General features: G+C 42.6%; 1 protein-coding gene across 4 annotated transcripts in view; it reads left to right on the top strand.

Annotated features, from left to right (window-relative positions):
* Nucleotides 1-25157, top strand: part of Sema2a (Semaphorin 2a) — a 184422-nt gene that overhangs the window by 98388 nt on the left and 60877 nt on the right. The window contains exon 1 of one of the 4 annotated variants that reach the window (XM_034340379.2): nt 9843-9934. The exons of the other annotated variants lie outside the window; for them this stretch is intronic. Coding sequence (XP_034196270.1) covers nt 9916-9934 — 19 coding nt within the window. The 5' untranslated portion in view covers nt 9843-9915. Of the gene's footprint in view, nt 1-9842; nt 9935-25157 lie in introns of those variants that run through there. 4 annotated transcript variants of the gene reach the window in all.

Here is a 25157-nt window from a genome sequence, read left to right as displayed (position 1 = left end):
AGCTGTACGATTACAGTTGAGAAAGCGATTATATGGAGCCTGAAAAGTTGGAGAGTGTGTTCTGGAAAGTTTTTAAATGTAAGTTTCCCGTTTTCCCCGGCAATCTTAAAAGCGCCACTTTTTTCCGCCGTTTTTGTTCCGAACAGTCTTCCGCAAACTTGTAAAAGTATAACGTAACACAGTAACAAGGCTTCTCTAACATTTTACTATTATATATCCATTTAAAGCGTGCTTAGTATTTATAGCCAACAGTTACAGGTTGTATACAATATTATTTCGCAGGAAATATTTTGTCAAATCGTTGTAAATTACGAAGATATAACGGTACGTTAATCTTCCTTCTGACGACGTGCCAAATTGAAAATCTGCCAAGTAGTTGCTAACACTGGATCGAGGTACTTTATAACAGGCTACTAAACTTAACGAACGGAATGTACGCGGCGTATGTAGGACATCCGCTAATAGAAATGCTCGTACATTTTCATTTGTCAATGATGTAAAACGAAAGCCACGATCATAAAACGTTCTCGATGATAATAAGAGCGATACAAGTTGTAAAATCCTTAAGCGTTTTATTAAACGCTTTCGAGAAGTGGAGTTCCCTCGCCACGAAGGAAACTTTCAAGCACAGTTACTTTAAGCTTCTGACAACTGGAAATTAAGTTTCCTCGAGTATCGCTTTTGCAATTCAAAGCTCGCGATTATCGTTCGACGTTTACGCCGGATAATTCACGCAGGGAAATTGCATTACCGCTTTGATCTTCGCGCCTTCGGTAATCTCGTCAACGGCAACATCAAAAGAGCAGTTCTCCCATTTTTTTTTTTTTTTGTTATTATCTCAGTCGCGCGAGTAATCGCGTTCCCCTTCGTTTTTCACGCGTTCGAGCGAAAGAAAGGACTCCATTCGTGGCACTAATTTCCAAGCAGAATTTTCGTATTTTCTCGATACATATAAGTTTCCATTTAAAAAAGGTAGCAAGAAAAGGATCTCTCGTTTTATTATTCTCTTCTCTCGTCGCGTTCGCGATAAGCCGGAAAATTTAATCAACATACCGACAGAAGAGGAGTCGTCGAAACGGCAAAGGGAAAAAATTGTTCGCCGGAGAATCGAGCGAAGCAAAACGGCGTAAGCTGTCGCGAAATTCGATTAGGCAGTCGCGTAGGATCGCTGGGACAGGATGCACAGCGGTGCTAACTCGGTAGAGGCGAAACAAAACAACGCACTGGTAACTGGTTCGAGGGAATAATTACGGTTCGGCGAGGTGTGCCGGTTTTTTCGCGCTCGATATACAATTATCGATCCAATTACGCGAAATAGAACGGTCGATTGTGTCATTCAAGTAAGCTTTATTCAATTCAGCTGGTAATTGTGTTTTGACTTTGACGGCCTTTTATGCCTCGAGAGGGTTGATCCGTGACGTGACGAGCCGGCCCCGGAAATACTAACCGGAAATATCGGCTTCACTTTAGTACCGGGTGCAATGATCGCTGTAAAATCCTCGATATCTGGCAAAGCCTCGTAGCGTGCGCGTTGTGCCTCAACAGGAAAAACACTGTTTGCGAGGAACAATCAGCCGTGGATTACAATACACGGCAAACAGATTGTTTGGAACATATCGGCTCGCATTGTTGTGTCTCCCTGTTAAAAAGGTACATCGAACGATAAAAGTGTTGGCGGGCTTCAAGAAACAATGAGAAAGATCAAGCGAATAGCGAATGTGGCAAACGAACGTGTATCGATGCATCGAATGAAAGGGGTGTTCGTAATAGACGTGTGTACACAGGTCCATTGGTCTCTCTTTTGACCCTGCAAAATTGTTTCTGGGAATTTTTAAAATTCATTTTTAGATTCGTTTCCTATACGTGAAATTAAAGGTAAGTATAGTTTTTAGCGGAGCTAAGAAGGTAACAAATTTGATACTTCTAACTTGTTACCGTAACTTGATATCTGTTCCATCAGCTCGCTAAGGGTAGCTACTATCATTTGTCTGCCATTACTAATCGTCCTGCACTCGTTTAACGGTTAGAATGACACCGGTCGTAATACTTGGACGTTATCTGAGGAGCCAGCTACGTGACAGAGCGATGCCAGTTGGCTATGGGGGGTCGTTGATCGATAAGACGATGCTGGTTAACCGTGCGAGATACGACACCCTAAGCTCTAAGTTCATATCGAGCTACGAATAGCGTGAACACGAGGAACGTGCACGGAAAGAAGTGTCCCTCTAATCATTGCCCCGATCATCCGCTCCAAATATTTTCTTGAATAAATACGCTTTCATAAGGGGTGTTTCCAGAAACTATCAGGTTGCTGCAATATATTTAACAATATTATATTAATACGTTGAATGCCGTAGGGGTCACCGGTGGCCGATACCACGAATTACGCTTGCCTGAATAATTAGTAAAAAGAAAGTTTGAAATTTGAAATTTTACTATTCCTATCCTTAATAATTAGATACGATTCAGCGTGTTAAATTCATGGCACCGAATCATGAAAGTAGAATTAATTTTGATGAAAAACATAAATTGAAAAATAAAACAATGATATTCTGAAAAAATTGCAATTAGAGTATGTCGCGCTACACCCGGTCTTTTTCACTGTGACAGTCAACTAGTTAAGTGATTAATATTACCGTGTGTCGTACCGGACACAGTTATTTCTACTATGTCAATCGACCAGTTAAATCATCATAAAAGTACAAATATATCATTACCCCGTGTTTCTTTAGCAAATAAAAATACTCTTTACAATCAACGGTAAACACTATCAAGAATTTTGTAATGGGAAGTTTACATGTGTTTCAAGCGGGGAACAGTGTGCGTATACGTATGATTCGATCCAATTAAGCGTTCGCAAATTTAACGACTATACCAAATCCAAAGATCCCGGATCGGTTTAGTAATCACACATGTGTATGTTTACCCGTGCAGGCTCGATCTTAATTAATCCAATGCTCGGAGCAACGAGTGGCTGGCAACCCGTGTTCAGCCTCCTCGGTCTATGCAAATATCCAATAACGCTTCCAAAGCGGTGTTCAGGTTGGTTGTCGTGACGGTCGTTAAAATCGCTCGAATCCATCAATCTAAGGCCACGTTTCCTGCCTTCTGACGTTTATCCCCAAGGTTCGAGGGTCGCGTCCCGCCTACGGGACGAGGTTCAAAGAAAACATATTTTCCAAAGGGCCTACGGCGAAAAATTAATATTCCTCGCTCGGATCCTTCTTCGTTCCCCTTGAACGATTCAACTTTCATCGAAATAACCGGGATCGAGCGACAGCGAGGCCAAAAGTGTTTCCTAAACTGTCAACCAATTAATCTTATTAATTTGTCCCAGCCAGTTCCAAACCGGTCCCCTCTCGCGGTCGACGTGATTTATGAAACGTTTAATTAAAGGTTTCATAAAGACACTCTCGACCCCGCCCGCCTCACTGCCTGATCCATGCTCATTGATCTGTGTTAATGATCGACAAGATTGCGGGACGAAGGACTTGGACAAATTTTCAGACTCTCCTGATCGAAGTGCTTTTTGGATTAATGGTAATTTTATTTTTCCGGGTCTTTATTAAGAGTATGTAGATTTGAACTATGCTTCAGTTTTCTACTTTGTTACACATTGACGCTTGCTAAGTTCTACAAAAAATAAAGCTCTTAATTATCCTGATAATAACCGGTTTCAAAAGAAGCGTTTGATAGAAAGCTTAGGGAGATGAAGCTTCATCGTCGAGCCGCTTTGATCAATTATCTCGATGGTTAAACGCGCTTCGGATAGGAAGTTCACGGCGTCAAATTCGCAGCGGGGAAAAAGGAGCAAAGGTACTAATTAGCCGGCTCCTAATTATCCGAAAGCGTGCGCAATCGACGCGTGCACGATGTTGACAGTGAACGAGGAGCTAGATTATCCTGGGTACGATGCGAACCAGTCTAATCGCGGCTATTCAAACGTTTTATAATTACGAAGTGTAGTTACGTTACCGATTTCATTGACGAATCGAAGTTTTCAGCTGCAAGGTGACACGATTCTTCGAAATGCATCGATTAGTTTATCAAAGTAGGAAACAGAATAATTGGTCCACAGATAGGGACTCTGCTTTTTATACTCTTGTTTAATTTCAACATAGCTTCATTATAATTTCTCTATTTAATTGCATAGCATATTTCTTGAAATGACTTCAAAGCGAGATGAATTCTAGCAAATGATCTGGCATTACGTCTGATAATTACGTCGTTGGGCAGCGTTCAAAGGCACGTCGAAAATGTCGTTTCGAATCTTTTTCGAATGGTACCTTTGACTGAGAAAAGCGAATCGTAAAGCCGTCGATAGCAGCGGGGGCTGCTTTGAACGCAAATTCAATCATTGCCGAGCGAACGAGTAAGAAAAAATTTTTTATCCCATCGATTTGAAACAGGAAGGCAGAACGCGTGACTGGGAAAATTATAGGATAGAATATTTGCGAACACGTCTGTAGGGTTCATTGGGTCTAAATTACTCTCGTCACGAGGAAATTTGCGCGTGAACCGCGGCGAACACGTTCGATGCACGAGAAAAAAGAATTTACGCTAGCCATTAGCGTCGCTGCGATGGTCAAATGCTTTTTTTTAAAACTGTCACCGTGGGATTTTATCGACGATCCTCGCGAAATTATTACATTTTCATCTGGCGATCATTCGTTCGTAAAGCATGTATAATCGGGGTTGAAGCTTCAGAAAAAATGCTCTGACATGAACGCAAAACTTGAACCGATTTGTACAATTGTGTCGCGTTACTACTGCGGGATATTTCAAATGTATGAGAAAAGTTTTCAAGTTAAACATTAATAACTAAGCAGCATGTTGTCCCTTGTACCCTAGGATACATTTCTTGTATCTGTATAGGGGATGAATTTCCTCGAGACTGAATATAAATCATCTGAATTTATTATTTACATTTCGCTCGCTACAATTTTATTTAATATTACTACGACGTTGAATAGAGGCGGGTGAATATCATTACACAATTTAATGTAATTTTTCGTAGAAAATAATCAACCGATACGGCACGTGGAACGCGTGAACGTGCGCAACCGCGCTGTACTTAAGGGGAGTATTGTGTTTCACGCTAGATAAGCTTTACAACGTGATAACTGATAGGAAGGTGATGGCGTAGAACGATATTCCTCGCGTGTCCCGGCTTTCTGATAAACCTTCCTTCCATTCTGGAGTCTTTCCGATGGCGGAGCTTTGAACTGTGCATGACGCGTTGCGTGATGATCCATGAAACGATCGATCGGTCGCCGATGATCTTCGAACCGCCAGGTAGAACTCTTCTCATTAAAGTTCCTCGGAAAGAAATTAGGACACTGGCTGGGACGAGGCGACGACGGCACGATCGGAAATTCCAAAAACTTTCGGCCGATATATTGGTTTAAAGTTGGCCGTCTGGGTAGCAGGGAATTATTGAAAGGAGAGTGTAAAATAAAAGAAGTATCTCTCGATAACGCGAGTTTCATTACGGCGGTCTAGGGTAATAAAATGTCGCGGAAATTATGCCGGGAAATATTCGGTGATTTATGAAATTTTCTCTTGCTGGAATTTCGAAACAATTTATACCGTGAAACGTTTAAACGGTTCGTGTAATTTTTGATCGGAACACAAGTTTCATTTTAACCCTCGGGCACCGTTTGGGATAAATTGATTCGAAATGGAAATCTGATATGTAATAATTTTTTAATGAATCATTTCATTTTTGTGAAATCCGCTGGCTTTTATTAAGGGCACTCCATATTTTATTTATCGAATAAAAGGGTTAATGAAACTCATTCTTGGGTTGATCGTAGGAAAACGATTTTACGCGAATGTCTTCTTTGTACTTTGCAGGAAAAGAACGATTCCAGCTATTCAGGAGGAAAGTTTTTCCATTATGGACTTATAACTTCGGTTTTATTAGCACCGAGAGGCTGGTGTAACTCTGGCGAACTGAAACTAGAATGTAAATTCTAATTTTTTCAACAATAAGCTTTATCTTAATAGCGAACTTCGCTGCTCTGGAGAGAGACATTGTCACTGTAAACTTTGTCGCGTTGCTTGCTTTCGTACTCGTCATTTAAGTTTCCGCTTCTCGTCGAGCACACTGTTCGAAAGTGGTTCCTTCTTGTTCCTCGACGAAATTAATTGTGATACCTTTACACCGTCAAATCATGTTCGGTCTTGTACATTAAAATCACTCATTTGATATGTAAAAAAGTAGCGTTTAAGTAGTACAAAGAAATCGATAGATTCCATTCTTACGAAATTATCCAGAAAGCTCCATAAAAATCATTTTCCTCGATGGACAGCTCGTCTTCCAATTTATTTCCATTCGACTCGCTCCCGATACATATTCAAGAATCGATATTTCCCGGGCCAAAAAAAAAAGAAATTCTTTTGTGCCAGATATTGGAATTGCTTTTTTCCTCGAAAGCCGCCTTTGTGCTCGCAAGCCACGCGAAACGAAAGCGGATGAAAAGACCACGTGGATGTCATGCAGGTACACGTAAGCCACCCTCTCCCTTTTCCGCCGCCTGTTCCTCCCTAATTCTTTTTTTTCATTCCAACCCGTGAAAATTAGGGCAACGACCGAGATAAGGGTGACACCACGCAAACAATCCACTCTGTTTCGACCCTCGTTAACGCTCGCTAGTCTAAGTCCTGGCATAACCAGGCACAGAAACGCTGAAATTCTACTCCCATTACTTCCGGAAACCATGGTGTAGCGATATTGTTGCTGAACCCGAGCGAATGGGTCGCGGAGCTTGTACACGCGATTGTAAAATGCATCGGCGAAACTTGTTATCGTTGAGAAGGCAGTCGGTATCGTTTAGGAAAAGAAAGAAAAGAATCGCGGATGATTGCCTCTAAATTGTACCTTCCATTGGGTAATAACTTCTTAATGAGCAGGTTTGCGCATACGAATCGATAAACAATCTTTGCCACGGAAACTGTGTCTGAAATCACTTGCTGTCATGGTAGCAATATGTAATTCATCGCCTTGCAAATGGGTCAGACGTGGATGGCAGTATTTGAAGCATTTATGTCACACGATAACGAGTATGGTTGCAGTAGTGGTAGTTTGTCTAAAAAAAATTAATAAGATCACGATATCCAAAATGGTACGGGGAAATAATTTGAGTGACAAGTTTTTCCAAGCTTCTGAACGAAATCGATGGAAATTACACTGGCGATAATTTCGTGTGTTTAACGCGAATCTTGAAGAAACGATCCGTTTATGGCGGTCGCGTGACCAAGAGACCCACGATTATATCATGAAGGGTGCTAATATTTTTCTTGAAAAAGAAACATGGAGAATGGGAGAAGAGGTTAATTAGTACAGAGCATTCCTTGTTTTTTCTCTTTCTTTCTCTCTGTCGCTTTTTTAGTCGAAACGGACATGAACGTTCGAATAAAATGTGCGCGTCCAGAGACACTTTCATGCGGTCATTTTTTCTGGTTGAAATTTTTCCCAGTGGTATCCCGAATACCCGATATTGCGATTTTTTTCTAAAAAGTAGGTCAGATTTGTTTCAAACGATTCGACTGTTTCGAAAGTCTCTGCATCGAACGTGTTATTCGCCCGAACAATCGTCGATTCTTTTACTGAAACCTGCCACAATACGTGTTATTCTCCGCTATTATCAATCTTTTGTTAATAGATCACTTTTTAAAATACAAATCCTTAAAATTATGAACCAAGAAGTTTCTTTTTGTCGATCCTTCATCGCAAGCTCCCAGAGATTAATCTTGATAACAACCTTGTATCACGATCAAACCTTGCCCATCAATGAACAAAAGAAAGAAAGGAAAGAAAAAGCACAATGCAATAGTATCAAAGAAGTTTCCCGACGCGCGGTTCAATCGAATCAGCGAAAGGAAAACAAACGTACAATCAAAGAACATCGTTCACCAACCGGTCACTGACTTCGTTTCCACCGTGAACAAGGGAGGAAAAAAAAAGGGAAAAACGTTGAAGAGGATACAACGGTACAAAAGAAAGAATCTTCCTGTTCTGCCTCGACAAATGGATCGATAGAGCCGGTAAACGATAAACCGTAGAGACGAGTTTAAATAAAGCGTGGATTCTGTTCATAGCGAGGCAACCTTTTCTCGTTGGAGTCGAAACTTTGTCCTGAGACGATTCGTCGAGGGGTGGTGGAAACCGTCGGTGGGGGTGTATACACACTCGAGGCGTAGCTGTTAGCAGGGGGTGCGTGCTTTCGAGGCTATTTGTTGCGTGCCTCGGCACGTGCCTTCTCTATATTCTGTTTACCAGGCTACCTCGACGAAGACTTCGCTCTTTGTGTCACTGGCGCACACAGAGTAAATCTGTGTACTTGCATTTTTATGTGATAAATGCGTGTCTATGATACGCGTGACACGTGCCACCGACCGATATCCATCCATGCCACGGACGATTTCAGTGTCCAATATTTTCTTCAGCGATATTGCGACGCTTGTATATACGATCGAGGACGATGAACGTTAACGAATTCCTCGGACGTCGTAACGTTTCGATGGGCTTTTCAAGTTTTATGGGAAATAAAAGGAGAACAATGCGTTATAGCCTGTACGGGTCGTCGATGAGTTATATAAGTTTCGCCGGAAGAAAATTGATGGTCCTGATGGTAAGTGGCCCTTTCGAATCTGACGGCTGTTAGTCGACCGTTTTGCTTCTTTGTTTAACTTGCGTGTCGACTACACCTGAAATAAACGAAGACGCGCTGAGTGGCTGTACAGAAGGGTTCCCTAATCTTTGCTAATGCCGTGTCCAATGACGGTCCGCTTCTGTTACAATTGTTTCATCGTTTCCATGAATGTCCTTTGTTTGACGAAGGAAGCGGGGTTGAAGGGTTCGTCAGATTCGTTAAGCTATATATTTCTTCCATTATAAAATGTTTCGAACGTTAAAGGGAATACTCCTTTGATTTTAAATGAAATTTATTAAACGATTCAACGACCTGCAAAATTCTTGTGAGGTGAACTTCCAGGAAACTGGCACTGGTGACACGCTTTTATCGATATCGAATCGCCACGTGGACGTCACTCATAGCGAGCAATTTTATTTAAATATTTACCATTATATGAATCACGTATGGTTTCATTTCAGATTCTTGCTCCTCTTTTTTCATCGTTATTTCTATTTCTCTGCGAATCGAGGGGATGGTCTTCAAGAGAAAATGAAAATTTAAATGAAATCGACGAAGTTGCCGGAAGGTAGCTGTGGTTGAATAAACAACCTCTCGGTTAACTGTTATATATGCTTCTACTATTGCACATACGAATACTGAATTCGCGTTGCTTTAATTGCGAATTTAACGAACCTTCATAGTGTTTTATCCGACCGCAAACGATTCGTACGAGCTGCAGAAACTTCCTGATTAACTTCTACCTTGCCGATCGTAGAAATTGAACGAGCTTCGTTTCGTTGACAAGTGATATGACTATTTCTATTGTCATTCATTAATCAAGGTTCACGCTACTCAGATCGTTATCTTTTCATCTATGTAGAACAAGCGCGTGCGAAATGTACGGTGTTGCATTTTTGGTAATCCCAGTGAGAGCATTAGATCCCACCATTTATGTGTCCCGAGTAGTCGACGCGCCATTGTCGTGTAACTAATGGAAATTTAAGCCTGTTCGTGAATCCGGCCTTTACTCCTCACTGGCATGCGTGTCACGTATCACTTTCGAGCAAGCCTTTGGCAAACACGGCTGTTTACGATATTCTCGAATGATAACGACCGGTCTTATCGCGCACTGTCTTTCAACACGAATTTATTCACAGTCTAATTATTTCTTCTTTTTTCTTTTCGTTTCAGGTGAGCTCGAAATTCATGCAGCTTGCAATTGCTGCTCGAGATTGAATTTCACTAGGTACATGAAGAGGTAGTAACTGGACGTTTAATGGATTTAAGCGTGATCGGTATAGTATGCAATTAATGCAATTAATAAACAACCAAATAATTCGGAAATAATATAAGAACGTTCGTATGGCTGGGGTAATTCACGGCACGAATGTTAAAGAGAATACGAATGTACCTTTGAGGCACCATTTAGAGTCGAATATTTTCCTCAACGAGACACGGAACGGTAAATAAATGGGCCACCCCAATGCGCGTTACTCTTTTCCCCGTTTCAATATCCCTGTCGCTGAAACTTCCGTACAGGGAGCGCCTAGATATAAATATACGAATATTTTTTCGCGAGGCGAAGAAGATGAGAGCGAAAAAAAGAAGAAATTGCAAAGTACAGATAGCAGGTGCATTAGTCGAAGTCGTGTGTATGGTTCCCCAGGAGAAATCATAAGGTCTTACCCTCGCCCCTTCGCAGCACCGCCACCCGCAAGGGTGAGTGGCCCTAATAAATCCTAATACTAAATCACCCCCTAGTCCAGCTCTCTCCTATTACTCATATTTTGTAAGCGACGCATGCTGCAGACGGCGCACGCACACCGTACCAGCATTGTTTTCGAAATACTAGACAGGGTTGCGTTTCATTAAATGTGACGTGACCTCCTTCGATATAAGGGAGCATTTAGGTAATTGCCTTACGGTTCGTCTGGAAGGGTATCGATTATTTTTTAAATCGAACCGCGCCGCTCTTTAATTAGCTGTATCCACGGTTATCCACCCTCGTCTTAAGCCACGCGACCTCTATAATTCTCCTCTCTACCCAAATACTTCGCGATCCTTTTGTTCTGACGCTAAATTGAAGTTTATTTTTGAATACTAAAATGTCAATTATTCGCTTAAGATAGAATACCACCCTGAGGCGTCTGAAGATGAAAACATCGAATATGATATTTGTTTAAATTTATGAATTCTCGACATTTTCAACTTCATCGTCTCGTTATTCGGCAATTTATCAAAGTGCACGAGCTGTAGGTACACGGTGGGTGCGATTCCAGAATTTATCCCGCAGCCGGTCAACGCGGCTTCGCCAATTTGTCCTGGGCACCGGGGTACGATATCAATATCCGTTTCGTCGAATTATGTTCGTAGGTGTTCAACGCAAAATCAGCGACCGCGTACGAGTAACCGAAATGTAATTACAAACGCTGTCCCGGTGTAAACACGTGCGTCTAATATCCGTATACACGTGCTGGTCGTACACCCGTTGAATTTACACTGACTCGCGCATTTGTTCACATTAGGCCAACATTTATTTTGCAGTATAATTATCATTCATTAATTTAACGACACGCGGTATAAATAATTATATCAAGTAAATTTTTTCCTCTGCTGTATTTTCCAGGAATTTATTAACGTTTCGTATTCAGAAAGCTCTGCCCCCGTTTCGTGACATAATTCTCTGACAATGCAACAATTTTACATTATAATTTCCAGGGAAATGAAATTTCTGTGAAAGGCGCGAACATGGATAAGCTCTTCATAGATTCGCCATTTTCGAATAGATAGGAAATCGTGACACAAACAGACCGCGACATGCACAATCAGCCTGTCATTATCAACATTAGATTCCAATCACGAGGGCATCATCGGCTGGTAATAAATTATTTGCTCGTGACGTAGTTGAGCCCGCGTTTGCACGGTCGCGCATCGATAACGAGCCAATTAGCGTGTTGTCACTGCTATCGTAACGATACAACACGAGCCATCGATCGTTGAATAATCGCATAATCACTTAAAAGGTGGCGCACGGTTGAATTCGTCGAGCCGTTATTCTCGCGTTCGTTTCTCGCTCACCTGGGAATTAATAATCGAACGAGTCTTCTCGTCCAATTATACCGTGGCAGCGTTATTTTATCGTTCCGATCGTGGCGCACAGTCGGCCGTCAATTAATTTCAGGAAGCACGTTTCGATGCGTCGATCGCCATTTTCTTCTCGTGTTCAATTACCGGCTGGCAAATGAGATAATTGCGCGAGAAAGAGATCGAGTCTTCTTTGCTTCTTCTTCTTCTTCTTCTTCTTCCTCTTTCTTTCATTTTTATTTTTTGTGTTCTTGTTCGAACAACGAACTTCCTCCACCTGTCGAATATATATCAAAGGCTGATTCGAATTCCTCAGGCCAGTTGGCGTGATTAGGAGCAATTACACTGTTTCTTACGTGGCCCTTTTACCTCGGACCAATTATTTGCTTTTGCCGAAATTAACCGTAAATTGCGACCAGGCTTGTCTCAGGCACCACCTTAAGTTCGATTTAATCAGGATCATGAAATCGTGTGATTGTTTCACACTTTCTGGGTGCAGAGGATGTTAAAAAGAATTGTGACTATACTTTGCAAAATTTGGTTATTAATACACGCGAGTTCTTTTACTAAGAATGATAATATTCAAAACTTTGATCACAATTTTCACCCTCCCTTACGCATTATTTCAACATAAGCCTAATACAAATCAGCTCATCCCACAAATAAGAAAAAGCCATTAAGCAATGAAGCGTTTCAAATAAAACTTTAAATAACCTTTTCCCCCCTCTAAACAAAACATTTCTAATTACAATTTACTGTAGCCCCCTAAAACATTGCCGAGCCTATGGTTAATGGAAAAAGCATTCCCAATGGCAGGGGCATTCCCCGTTGAAGTTCGAGCCAGCGATAATTCACGCGGCCAAGAACGGTGTTATTAATTTACATCCCTATTTCGCGCCTCTCTGGCGAATTTCCCTGGCGAAAAAAGGAAGCCCTCGTCGACGGGGCTGGCTGAACGAGTAGCTCCGCTAACGCAACGATCGCGACCAACAATGGCGGCGAAGAGGAAAACAGAAAAATTGTAGGAAAAATTCACGGGTCCGGAATTTCGCGTTCCGCGGATATCGGCAGGCAGCGCGGTGCCGGTAGCGGCGTTCGAGGTGGCGGAACCGGTACCGGCGGTGGTCTGCTATTTGCATACGTGGTGCGCCAGGCTGCGGGGGTGGTGGACGAGAGGTGTAGGTGGCGGAGGAAGGCAGGCTTTAATGCCCATGCATCATGCATATTCAAACCCCCGGCACGGTACAGCTGTACACGGAAGCTAAATCCCAACGCGCGTCTCCGTTGGTGGCCCTTCTACCCCCTTGGTATCCCTTGTTCACCCTCTCGGTCGCTCTTCATCCAACCAACTCGATCCTCTTCCTCGTTACGTTCCGTCTCTCTCTGCTCTCTCTCTTATTGAAAATCAAAATTCAAGCGAATTAGTTGGGCGGAGACGGGCACGACTGGTAGACGGTCCTCCTTGTCGTCGTCGTCGTCGTCGTTGTCGTTCCCTTTACTAGTCCGGCGGATTTTGTATTGGTAAAGCTTAACACCGAGGATCACGATCCCCTTTATGGACAAATACGAGAGCCCCGTTACGTAAGCGGGATATTCGTGTTGGTGGACGCACACGTACGACGGGTAGAAGTATAATTGCTCAATCGTAACCTGGCCAGTGCTGCAAGTGGATCCTAGGTACCCTCACCTGCGGCCGGGATAATTAAACTTCGTAGACGCGGTGGCGCACCAACCCCGCCGCCATGCTATGCACCCTCTGCGAAAGCTTGTCGGAAGTCGTGCTTCTCGATCGCTGTCCAATCCTTGATAACAAGAGCAAATAATTCCATAAGTTTGTTTTTTGCTTTCGTTTGATTTTCACGTTCATTCTCTCCTGAGTGTACTTCTACGTTTTTAATATCTCATCGCGTGCTTAATTGTCAATTTTGAATCTTCTCGTTATTCGAACGTTTTTATATTAATAAAATTATAGAAAAATATTATTGTTGATAGTACTGCTACTATACTAATAATGTAAGATTGCAAATTGAAAGCATGACAATTGAAATTTGAAAATTAACTGTTTTTACTTTTAATCATTAGAGTTCCACTTAGGCAATCAATGTGTTAAATTACTTATGAAAATTTCTATTGCACGCTTGCTTTATGTTGGATCACTATAGCGTAATCTGAAATTTTTTACCGCTACTGTACGTTTTATGAACATATTTTCCATGGAACGATACATTGGAGGTACAATGAGAATATTGATTCTTACATTTGCTTTGTAACGCCATACGAAATATGAAATTCCTGATCGCGTATGTATATTATTATTATTTCGCCAATATTACTAGAACGGAAATCGTTTTATATTAAAATGAATCGATTGGTAATCGTCGTATGGGCTTACATTATGAATATCGTGATCTATTTGTTTATTTTGTTCGAACATCGTCGCGTAAAACGCGATTTTCAGTCCGATTAATATTACATATTGATGTTAATCCGACTTTAATACTGTTTTTCGTTCAATAGACACTGACAGTGTTGTACAGAGATAAAACGTGAAAAAGCTTCCATCCTCTATCGTTAAAGAAATTTGTTCGTTAACAGCATTCTCTGTTCTGAAATATTTCATATGTCCGATTTTTTACTGACTTCAGTTAATCTACGCCGAACATTCGCGTTGTTCTCAGTGAATTTATCAATAACGAAAAACTCTCAAATCGAAAGGGAATTCTTTGTCAACCCTCTATGACAGATGGATGAAAAATAACAACAGGTGCACTGAAAGGTATTTTGACATCGGTCGGAAACAATCGGAATACGCTGTGCATCTTTTATGTACTTCTTTTATTTGAAAAACAGTGTTTGGCTGTCAACTATACTTGGGAAAGTAAATGTTTCTTCAAGTCTTCAATATTACTTTGTTCACTAAATAGTAAACTATAAATTTAATTACAACTTAATTAACCCTTCTTTTATTATGAAGGTCTCAGTGACCCTACATGCTTTCATGCAAGTTGGTATAATTATTTGAAAATTGATGAAATCCTTAATTATTTGATCGAGTTTCTAAATTTTGCAAAGCAAACAAAATAATAACCCCAGAAAATTATCTATTCAAATAAGGGTTAAATCCGATCCATGGATTTTACCCAAAATTGTTGCTATTGAAGTAAAATCCTCAGCTTCAATTTTTTATCGAGAATGATCAACCAAAAGCGCGTAATCGTTCCCGGGCACCCTTAACTCATCGGCCGGCAATCTCTCCTCGACACTCGCAGCTTATTTCGCTTGGTCGAGGTGGAGGCATCGACGCGAGACGCTACCTTGTCACCGCGAATCGCGTTAGGGAACGATGAATGGGGAGCCGTTTCAACGGGAGCAGACGTGATTCCGTGTAAAATTGGAAACGAACCGGTAATAAAAACTTCCAATTTCCCCGTCGTTTCTCTTAGTTGCCCCGCTTCAATCCGCGTCTTTGCCGACACCCCCTAGGTGGTCGGCTGGCGGGAGAGAAAAGGGACTTGCAGGAACATCGTGGCGACGCCTCGGGGGTAAACGGTGTTGAATAGAGCCAGGAAGAAGGTAGACGAGGGTGCAAAACCAGGCTCGAGCCGAGAGAGTAGACAGTTTAGCCAACTTTCAGATTTACATCCTAGCAGTTCGTTCACGGGCCGCCTGCTCCGAGGGAGAGAGGGTGCTTCGTTCTCGCTCGGGGTTGAACGGTACGGGAGATCCTCGCTTCTTATGGCGCACAATGCTCCCGATTTTCGCACTCGTGTGCGTACCAATGTCTATGGAAGACCCTTGAATCGGTTCGCAACGTTCCGTTCGTTGCCGCGCGAACAGGTTGGAAGTTCGATCTCGGGGATTTGCCGGTGTGAATGTCGACCGGGACCACGGGCTTTTGTGAAAACTAAAGGAGGCCCTCGTTCTATGCGATTTAGGGGCTCGTTTATCGCGCTGCGAAGACGTAATCGGAATCGTAGCTTCTCCGACCGGCGGCTCGCGGAATACGAGAACGGTTTATCTAAGACTTTCGTATTTTTATCTCGATTTTCATTCTTCCTGGATACCTTTTGTCGACTTTATTGATTAAAACGGGAATTAAACTTTGTTACTTGTAAGACTTAGCGACGGAGTTGATACTCCATTCAATTAATTTATCAGTGCTCTTATTTAACACTAGAACTACCAGGGGGGTCAAAAATGACTTGTTTCAGGTTTCAGGTTTCTTATTTTAAATCATAAAGTATATTAAAATGTTTTTGTTAATTTATATGTTGACTTTCTGTTGAGATAAAGAATTATTATATATTCTGATTTATATTTCACTCTTTACCTATTTATTTTTTTATTTTATTTTGAATTTCAGTTTTAGTGTTAATTACTAAAGACACAGTTATCAGTTAAATTTTATTCTTTTTATTTTCCCATTTTCGTTCGCATGGTTTGTTTTTTCTTTTCAGTTAATCGATGATAAATGGCGTTCAAGGTGTTAATTATACTTTTATTTTCTTCACGTGACAGAACGTGTTCCACACCGCATCAAAAGCCCCTGAAAGACGGCGTTGAAACCTGTCGCGTTTAGCCCCGGCTCTAACAATTTTCCAATAATCCGTTAACAACCACAAAGACCGAAATCGCTTTGGAGAGCATAAAAATCCGGCCACCGTGTCGCGTACGCTCTTGGAGCGGGGCTGACACACGCGTTCTGTAGGTGTTCGAGCGGATTAACCTGCTTCCACCCTCGTGCCGGCAATCTCCCGTTCAACCTCTTCGTCCTTAATAAACGACGAAAGTCTAATGCACTTATCGCCCTCGCTAAATAAGCGCCCGTTCGCCGAGCACTCTCTGGCGTCAAAGAAATGTAAGCAGCTTATTTATTTCGTCGTTTGATAAATACCGGCAATTAAGCTTAAAGAGCACGGCCGGAACGCGAAAGGCCGCGCGCTAGGGATGAAGAGGAACGGTAAGGGAGGGCAAAGAGACAGAGGAACAGAGGTTCGGAGTGAAAGAGATAAAAAATGAAGGGAAAAGGGAAGATACTCGATGATTGCGCAGACGTTGGAAGATTCACGGACGCTCGACCGCGAGAGCGAGCTAGATAGAAACGTCAATGAAAGAGGACGAGGATGGTGGCGCGAAAACGGAAGACCAGCAGGAGTTACAAGACGAGAGAAACGGGCCTTTCTATTCTTATCTCCGCGTTCCAATATACCCCAGCCCGAGCCCCAGTTTTCCGTTCGCGGAAGTCCCTCCACGCCTTCTTCGTCGTCTTAATGCAATAAATGATCTCATTTCGCTGATAACTGTCTTGATATATCGCGAGCAAAAAGGGGGCTGATCTTCCGAGTCGCCTCCTACGAGAGGGGACCAGCCAGGAAAAGAACCGAACTTCCTTTCCATCGAAGACTACCCGGAGATCATCCGAACTCGATAGATAAGACGTTCAAGAGCCGTCCGTTCGTTTATCTGTCCACTCGCCTATGCATACCTATTTATCTCCCGTGTTTCGTTTAGATATCCGTGTCTCTGCTCGCCTTCTTTTTCTGTCGAATTTTCAGCAAACTTGTGCCGATATATTCTTAGCAGGGTTGCTTGAGGTTGCTAACCTCTTAAACTTCAAGATTTAGAGTTTCAGATTTAGGGTAAAGTTTACTAGTTGTATTATTGTGCGCAAGAAATCATACAACTTTGCAATTTGAAAAGTATTTTTATATAAAGAATTAATGTATATTGAAGCTTAGAATCTACCGGCTTCAGATTTAGGATAAAGTTTGCTGCTCGCATTATTGTGCCTAAATATTTTTATATCAAAAATTTGTGTATATTGAGGCTTAGGATATACCAGCTTCAGACTTAGGATCGTCGCATTATTATGCGCAAGAAAACCATGCAACTTTGCAATTTAAACAATATTTTTATATAAAAAATTGATATATATTGAAGCTTAGAATCTACCAGCTTCAGATTTAGGATAAAGTTTACTGATCGCATTTCTGTGCCTAAGAAATCATACAACTTTGCAATATAAAAAATATTTTGATGTAAAAAATTGATTACAGAGAAGCTTAGGATGTACCAACTTCAGATCGTATCAGGTTCATCGAATGTCTTGGCGTTTCGTGAACATCGATTACGATATTAACATAGAAACCCCGATAGCGAACACTCTGATAATAGCCGAACGCTCGGGATCTATTCTCCACACGTGATGCACACGTACCTACGTGTTTCCTACATACTGCGAACGTGTTGCATACATATTTGTTCGTTGACCTATGGTTTATGTCCCTGTTGGGTCGATTTAGGGTTCACCTTGTAGATGGACGTGCACGAACGCGGAATACTCGCTAGTCAGGTGTCTGCTATTGGATTCTGTGTTCGGAATGCTGAACACGAATCGCCCGGAGCGTTGCATATCAGTGAACTTTTTCAAAATACAAAGCATATTCTACTACAGGAAATGGTGGTAACTTTAAATTGAAGAAATTCAAACATAGAAAAACTTTGACAAAAATGGTCCGTTTATTTTTAAAGGAAATCTAACAATTAACAAGAAATTTAGCTATTCTTCGCTAAGACGATCTCTTTCGTTCAAGTTTCTCGAAGCAGACGCATCCCCGCCGGAGGTATCGCCGTGGAAAAGTAGTGGATTTTCCAGCGTATTTCAGCCGACGAAGACAGGTGGCGGAGTTTCTTCCCCCTCCGGCGTAGCCGACCTTTACTTCTCATTGGAGTTTTCGTCGGTGTTTCCGGGGGTGGGAAACAAGCGCTCTACCGCGGCGAACTTCGTGTCGGAATCAACGGAGCGGTCGAGCCGAGCTGCAGGGTTGTATATCAGAAGGAAAACGTGGCTAGGTACACCGGCCAGGGACGAGGTTTAACGGCTCCCTCTAGGGCTGCCAGTTACCACGGTCCGATGCCTACCCTCTCGACCTGTCCGTCCTCGAATAAAGATGGCCGAGGGTTGCAGGAGCATCCACGGGGTTATCCTCCTGGGATTGCAGAAGAGTACGCGTATGTATGTGCAGCGAACGATAGCGTGTGCGCGTGCCGGCAACAGGGACCATGGGGTTTTTTTTTGCTCGCTTCAACCACGACAGACTTGACGAGATGTAAATTCTCTGTGCCACGAAAGGAAATGCCTCGAGAAAAGTATACCGACGGCAAAAAAGCATATTATGCTGTAATTATCCTTCGTAATAATTACGAGAATGGCTTTTGTTTATGTTTGCAAAATTAATACTGATCGTATCAGCTGTTCATAATATAATATTGTAGCAAGTGCTCTTGTATAGCGTTCGGTATCGCAGAAATTACGAGTCACTTCACTAATTTTATTACCGTGTTCGGGCCGCAACTATTATTGTTCCGTAAGTTTGCATGCGCGATAGTTACCGTGATTAATTTCAGATTTATCGTAGAATTGCCGGCTTCTGTCGGGTGTAATCAATCAACCGTTTTTATGATACCTTGTAACTCTATTGGCACTCGGCTCGATTGGCCATTTTGTACAGGTAAACGATACTTGCGATTATTATAGTTCGACAGTTTTGTTAAAGGTAGATTGATAAAATGTAAATCGGCCTGACATCAGTTTCGTTTCAAGCTGTTTCTCAAGATGAAAGATAAGATTTGCAAGACAGATTTGGACGGTGACCGAATCGCGCCTGTCGCAGCCAGTTCGCGTCTCGAATTTGGCGAAGTGATCGATGATCTTTCGGCAGGGTGGCCCGATAGGAAATTTCGAGCCCAGTTAGATAACCGGCAATCTTGTGATATATCGGTTAACGATATTAAAAGCCGAAAAGGGGCATGCATATTCAGGGCGCCACTTACGTTTTATCAGATCGACACTGGCAGGCGCCACGAGGGAATCTTGACGCGCGATGTAAACCTGCCAGAACTTGATGGATTGCGGGGCCGACAGAAAGCAGGTTACCCGAAGACCGAACACCACCCTCCTGCCGTTACACTTCACTCCGGCGTTCCTCTAATTTGAATTTAATAAGGGGTTAAATTACTGTTTATTCGTTCGAGCTTGTACACTTTGCATCGCGTTACTTCCAGGAAAGTTGGAAAATTATACACGTGGGAATGCAACGGCTTATCGAGGCACCGGCAAAGATTCGTTTCGATATAAATTTTAATTTGTCCAGTTCATTTCACAGTATCATCGTCGCAAGGAACCTTATTTGTAGAATCTCGCAGGAACGTTAGCGAAATAGCGATCGAACGTATCCCGGTATCCATTAAGCTTATGAAGCCTCTTAAATTCGTTTCTCCTTTTCGCGGATGCTGGCGGTGGATCGGGACGAGGGCGAGCGAGGCAAATAGATTGGCGAACAAACGAACAAAAGGCAGCGGCTCTTCTAGCGAAATATTAGGCGGGTCTTCGCCAGGCCCGCATTGTGTTTTGTACTCCGGAAAATAGCAGCGTTCCCGGCCGGTCGGCCGCGAATCGGCTTGAAATATGCGACAGAGGGTGGTGGCCCCGTTGCAGCTGCATCCGCAGTTGCAGGCCGTGCTCTCCTGCGAGAGAGCGTCAGTTCCAGAGGAGGCTAAAAAGCGAGAAATAAATAACGAACGAGGGGGGGTTTGAGCAAAGGACGGACAGGAAGAGAAGACCGGTGTTCGTCGATGCACCAGCCACTGCTGCTAAATCCCAAACCGTTTCGCTGAATTATTTCCGGCATTACGAAAAGTGGAACGGCATACTTTAACCGTTGCGACACGCCTGCCCTTCGGCTTCTACTTAATTAATCGTTCGCCGGGATTTATTAGCGTCTCCGGCGACTTTAGCCCGGGAACGATTTCGCGAAAGACGCCATTTGTTGGATCGACCTCCATTCCTGTGAATTACGCGAAACAATATCGAAAGTTTCCAACTTTCCCGACGTTGTTTAGCTGGGAGCTGAATTATTCACTTGGATTATGCAGCGGATGCATTTTTCTCTCTTTAATGGAAAATTTGTTAAGTTTCAATATTATCTGAATTAATACACAGAAGCGTTCAAATACAGGATCTGTTAAATATTAAATTTCATATCCGTTCTTCGGATGATTTTTGTACATTTATTTAACGAAAATGATAACATTTAACATTCGCTAATCGGTTTATCATTTTTTATTATTCGCAACGCAGAGGTTCGAGCGTAAGATCCTTCTTGAAAACGAAAGAGGATAAAAACGATTATGTCCGCATTAGGTTCTTGTGCGTTGAAACAAGTTAGTCGCGAAGCGGTGTAAAGTGCAGCGAATTTCAGCGAGATAAATCTGAAGCGCGAGAGGATGAGTTATAGGGGGCAGAATCATCCTCTTTCATACACACGACAGTCCTCTTCAACGCGTACCGCCTTTATAGACCGCTCGAGATCTCGTTGCGCGAAAAACATTCAGTTTCGCGACGGAGAGGAGGCAGAAAGCACAATTCTCGTTCACGGCTGTCAGAATCTTGATATTATCCCTGCTGTTCCACTTTTCTCCTACCTTCGCGCTTTCAGTTTCGTTTTACGAGCGCACATTCGTGATATCTGCGAGGCCGTTTGAAGCGAAGCTTTCTCTGAATGCTGAAGACATTTTTAATACAACGGTAAACGTTGTTTTATTCTTTTGTTGTAACTTAATAACGCTGCTGCGATGTGAAACGAGAAGAATATAGAAAATGGGTGACGTTTTATATCCTTGGCTGACAACGTACGTCCTTTACTCCTTCCTCTCTGTTACAATTTCTCTTCGTATCTTCGAGATCAGGAAATAAATTGTTCCAACTTAGAAACAAACTGACTACTCCCATTCTCTAAACCGTGATATTTATTCAACGGATATTTACACTTGTATTCACGTTTATAGCCGGTGTCGGGAAAAACGGGGCCGCGATAAAAAGAAGCAAAGGGAAAGAGAAACGGAGCTGATTTACGTTTCCGTTTCCATCCGCGCGGAACGTGTTTCTCGATCTGGAGACGTGGAACGCGTGCACCCCCGTATACAGCCGTATTCGTCATACTCGTCGGACGGACATCGTGAGAGAACAGGCAATTTATTCGTGTTTTCATATTTTCGATCGACATTTCTTTTTTCGTCTGCAAATATTTTTGAGAGAAAGGCGACGCGAACTGGCTCCCGTTACAGATAACATCGCGGCTCCGACGAACGAGCTCCAATGGCTGCTATCCTAATAAATTTCTACCCCCCGATCCCATAAAAATGCATTGAATTCGTAAAGTTCTACGAATACTCGGCCCTCGAGAAATCGTGTCCTCCGGAGAGGGTGTTTGGCGAGAACGAACCGGAAATACCGTAAAGAGATAGACGTACCCTGTAAATTGATCATCTGTTCACATCTCACCAATTTGCATACATTACAGACAATTACATTGTAGGACAGTTACATTGTACAGTTGGATGTTTCAGTGTTAATCTCCTTAATCATAATTATTATTACTACATGGTGTTAGTCTTCTATTATTCAATTCCATTAACCCTTTGACTACTGAGTACTCTAGGCTTTAACGTTCTGTGTGCACAAAATTAAAATTAAGTCAATAACACATGATTTTTTAAAAATTTTTATTTTATGTCACTTCTCAATTTATTTTTTCATTGTTTTATTACATCATTGAAACCTTATAACATATGCCGTGTAATTAGTAATATACATTGATAACTTTTATTTAATTATGATTAAAATATACCAGAAAGAAAATATGGACGTGTACGCGAGTCCGTAGCAGCGAAAGAGTTAAAAGACAGAATAGCAGATTTTCCGACCAATTACAGGCCGCGTCTAGCATCCAATTTTCCTACGCAATATGTTTCTCCCCCACAATATTGACTAGCCCGCGTAACAAGATTAATTCCATTGAATGTATAGCAAACATTTATCCGTTCAAGCATATCACGGGGGTCATGGAGAAAGAACGAGCCCCCGTAACTCGAATAGGGGAAACGGTAGGCAAACGAGCGAACGGAAAAACAGCTTCGATCCCTCGTTGCGTTCGTTCTGAATTCCGGAATATAGGATGCCGTAAGTCTTTTGAGAAACCGAAAGCAACCGGTGGATTTTTATTTCAATTCGCGGGCGCAATATATTATTTGCAAAGCTCGGATTTGCCGGCACACGTATGCGTTCCGCGTGTTTATACACACACGAACGCGTTAACCACCCTCCTCTACCACAAATCCTATCCGCGAAAGCGTGGAACCTTTCGCCGGGACCAAATGTTTTCTATACGTCTGTAACGACGCGAATAACCTTTATGCTACCATCCCTCGTCGATACTCGTTCGGCTGTTCTCCCTCTTTCGAGGAGAGACGATCATACCCAACTCGCCACCAGCGCTCTTGTTCCTTCTACCGATCTATCGTTTCGGCAATTGCATTCTGGAATTTATCTTCCACGCACCGATGCAGAGATTGGCTGTGTACATCAAACAGGGGAACGAAAGCCATCGCGACCTTCCTTTTTCTTTCTTCGCTTTCCATATGCGCTGAAGGGGTGGGTGGTAGACAATAAAAATTCTTTGTCGGTGAGTTTGTCGAATTGAATTTAATTTGAATTTCTCGAACAGAATTTAAATTACAATATAAAGTTTGTAAAGAATATGTAAATTAGAGTAAAATTAACTTAACACTAGAATTATCGATGTTTGATGCACACTTATTATTATTAATTTATTAATAAAGTCTTTATCTCAACAATAGCCAACATATCGTACATTTCAACAAAAATGCCTCGATAAAAATTATAAATTGAAATAAGGAATTTGAAAGCAGTCATTTTGATTAATTTGGTAATTCTAATATAGGAATTATAAAATTCCTATAATTATAATTTAGTATCGATTTCTTCCTAGCAGGAAAGTTATTGTTGAAATTCATCAAAGAAACATATTTTCTATACTTTCCGTCTACCACGATCTACACGTATGTACAGAGATATATGTAGGTGTACCAAAGCATGGCATTGGCTCGTAATTCCGTGCGTTTGACCGCGTTTGACTCGCGTCAGACAGTCGCGATTCTCGCCGAATGGATTTCCGGTCGAGTCTGGAATCGACAGGTTCCAGTGACCAAGCCGATACGAGTGGTAATCGATTCGACCGCGGTTACGGTTCAAGTTGAACCAACCAACGAGAAGGAGAGACTGATCGGAACGGAGTCTTGTAAAAGAGACCATTCTAATTTCAACTTATCGGTCATGTTTAATTCATCTGTAACGCGAATTTCACGCGAGTCGTTCGTCGCCGAAGATCCCGCTTAACATCTGCCCTATTCAAGAAGAAGAGGATTTCGAACCGTACTAACGGTGATTCGCTTCCAAACTTGTCGTTCATGTTTAATTCAACGACGATCTGACAAGGTACACTGCGCCAAGATGGACGTAGTTTCGCGTTCGAGATAGACGACGAAGAGTTTGGCAGAATCGCAAACATTGAAGGAACGGAAGTGAAGACAGGTCGAAGACCGGTCGCGGCCTGGTTTCCGCGAAATGCCCAAGCGAAGATTTACTTTTATTCGCGGACGAATGCTACGGTGCATGTAAAATACGTCTTTACATAAAATGTCGCGCAAGCCTTTTGCCCCGCAAGTGAAATTGCCGCTCGTAAATTCCCGCTTTGCCGTGATATCGACGACGCCCACCTGGACGATCCCGAGTTTTATGCCGGAATAAATCGACGGTATAGTCGCATAACGAAGCAGCTGCGCTCGTCACTTCGTTTTTTCAATCAAACGAATCGACTGATATCTGATCGGTCCAAGCATCGTTCCTATAATTTTCGTTAAATTTCTGATCATCCCTGAAAGTTTTACGACCGATACCCCGAGCCCTTAGCCGGTGTTATCCTCGATCGATTGACCGTTCGAACGAGCAGCGAGCACGATCCGGTATCTTGGAGCCCCGATGCGTGTTCCGGACAGGGCCTGTCCAAGTATCCCTTGGGACAATCTTGTCGTCGTACAGGCCTGCGTCCATTACCTGGTCACATTGTACGTTCAGCTAGTAACCGGCCACGATATTGCATCCGATGCGAAATCTGCCGTCCTGATCGCGGTCCTGCTGCCTCTAGTCTGCATGGTTACCTTCGATAACCTCGTTCGGTCCTGTACTCGGCCGGCCTGTTCGTCCGGCCTAGGGAAAGAGAGACAAAGGAAGAGATTCAAGGGAGCGGACAGGAGACACGTCGACGGTACTGGCTGGATTATAGGGTCGCTGGTCATAGGGGTCTCTCGACCCACACAGCAAGGTCCCGGGATTGAATTATCTGCCATCAGGAGGGGTTTTGACCTCGGCTATCAGGATAGTGGAAAGTCAGAGAAAACTGACCGGCCACTAATCATATAGCCCCGAAATATAAGGAGGAAAACTCGGCTAGCTCAGAGCCGGAGGATATTGCCCGGACAAAGAAAACAGCCGTCTATGGCGGTCGTTGACCAGAC

The sequence above is a fragment of the Osmia lignaria genome, chromosome 10 (assembly GCF_051020975.1).
Source record: "Osmia lignaria lignaria isolate PbOS001 chromosome 10, iyOsmLign1, whole genome shotgun sequence".
In the NCBI taxonomy this organism is placed as follows: domain Eukaryota; kingdom Metazoa; phylum Arthropoda; class Insecta; order Hymenoptera; family Megachilidae; genus Osmia; species Osmia lignaria.
This window is presented reverse-complemented; position numbering and strand designations above follow the sequence as displayed.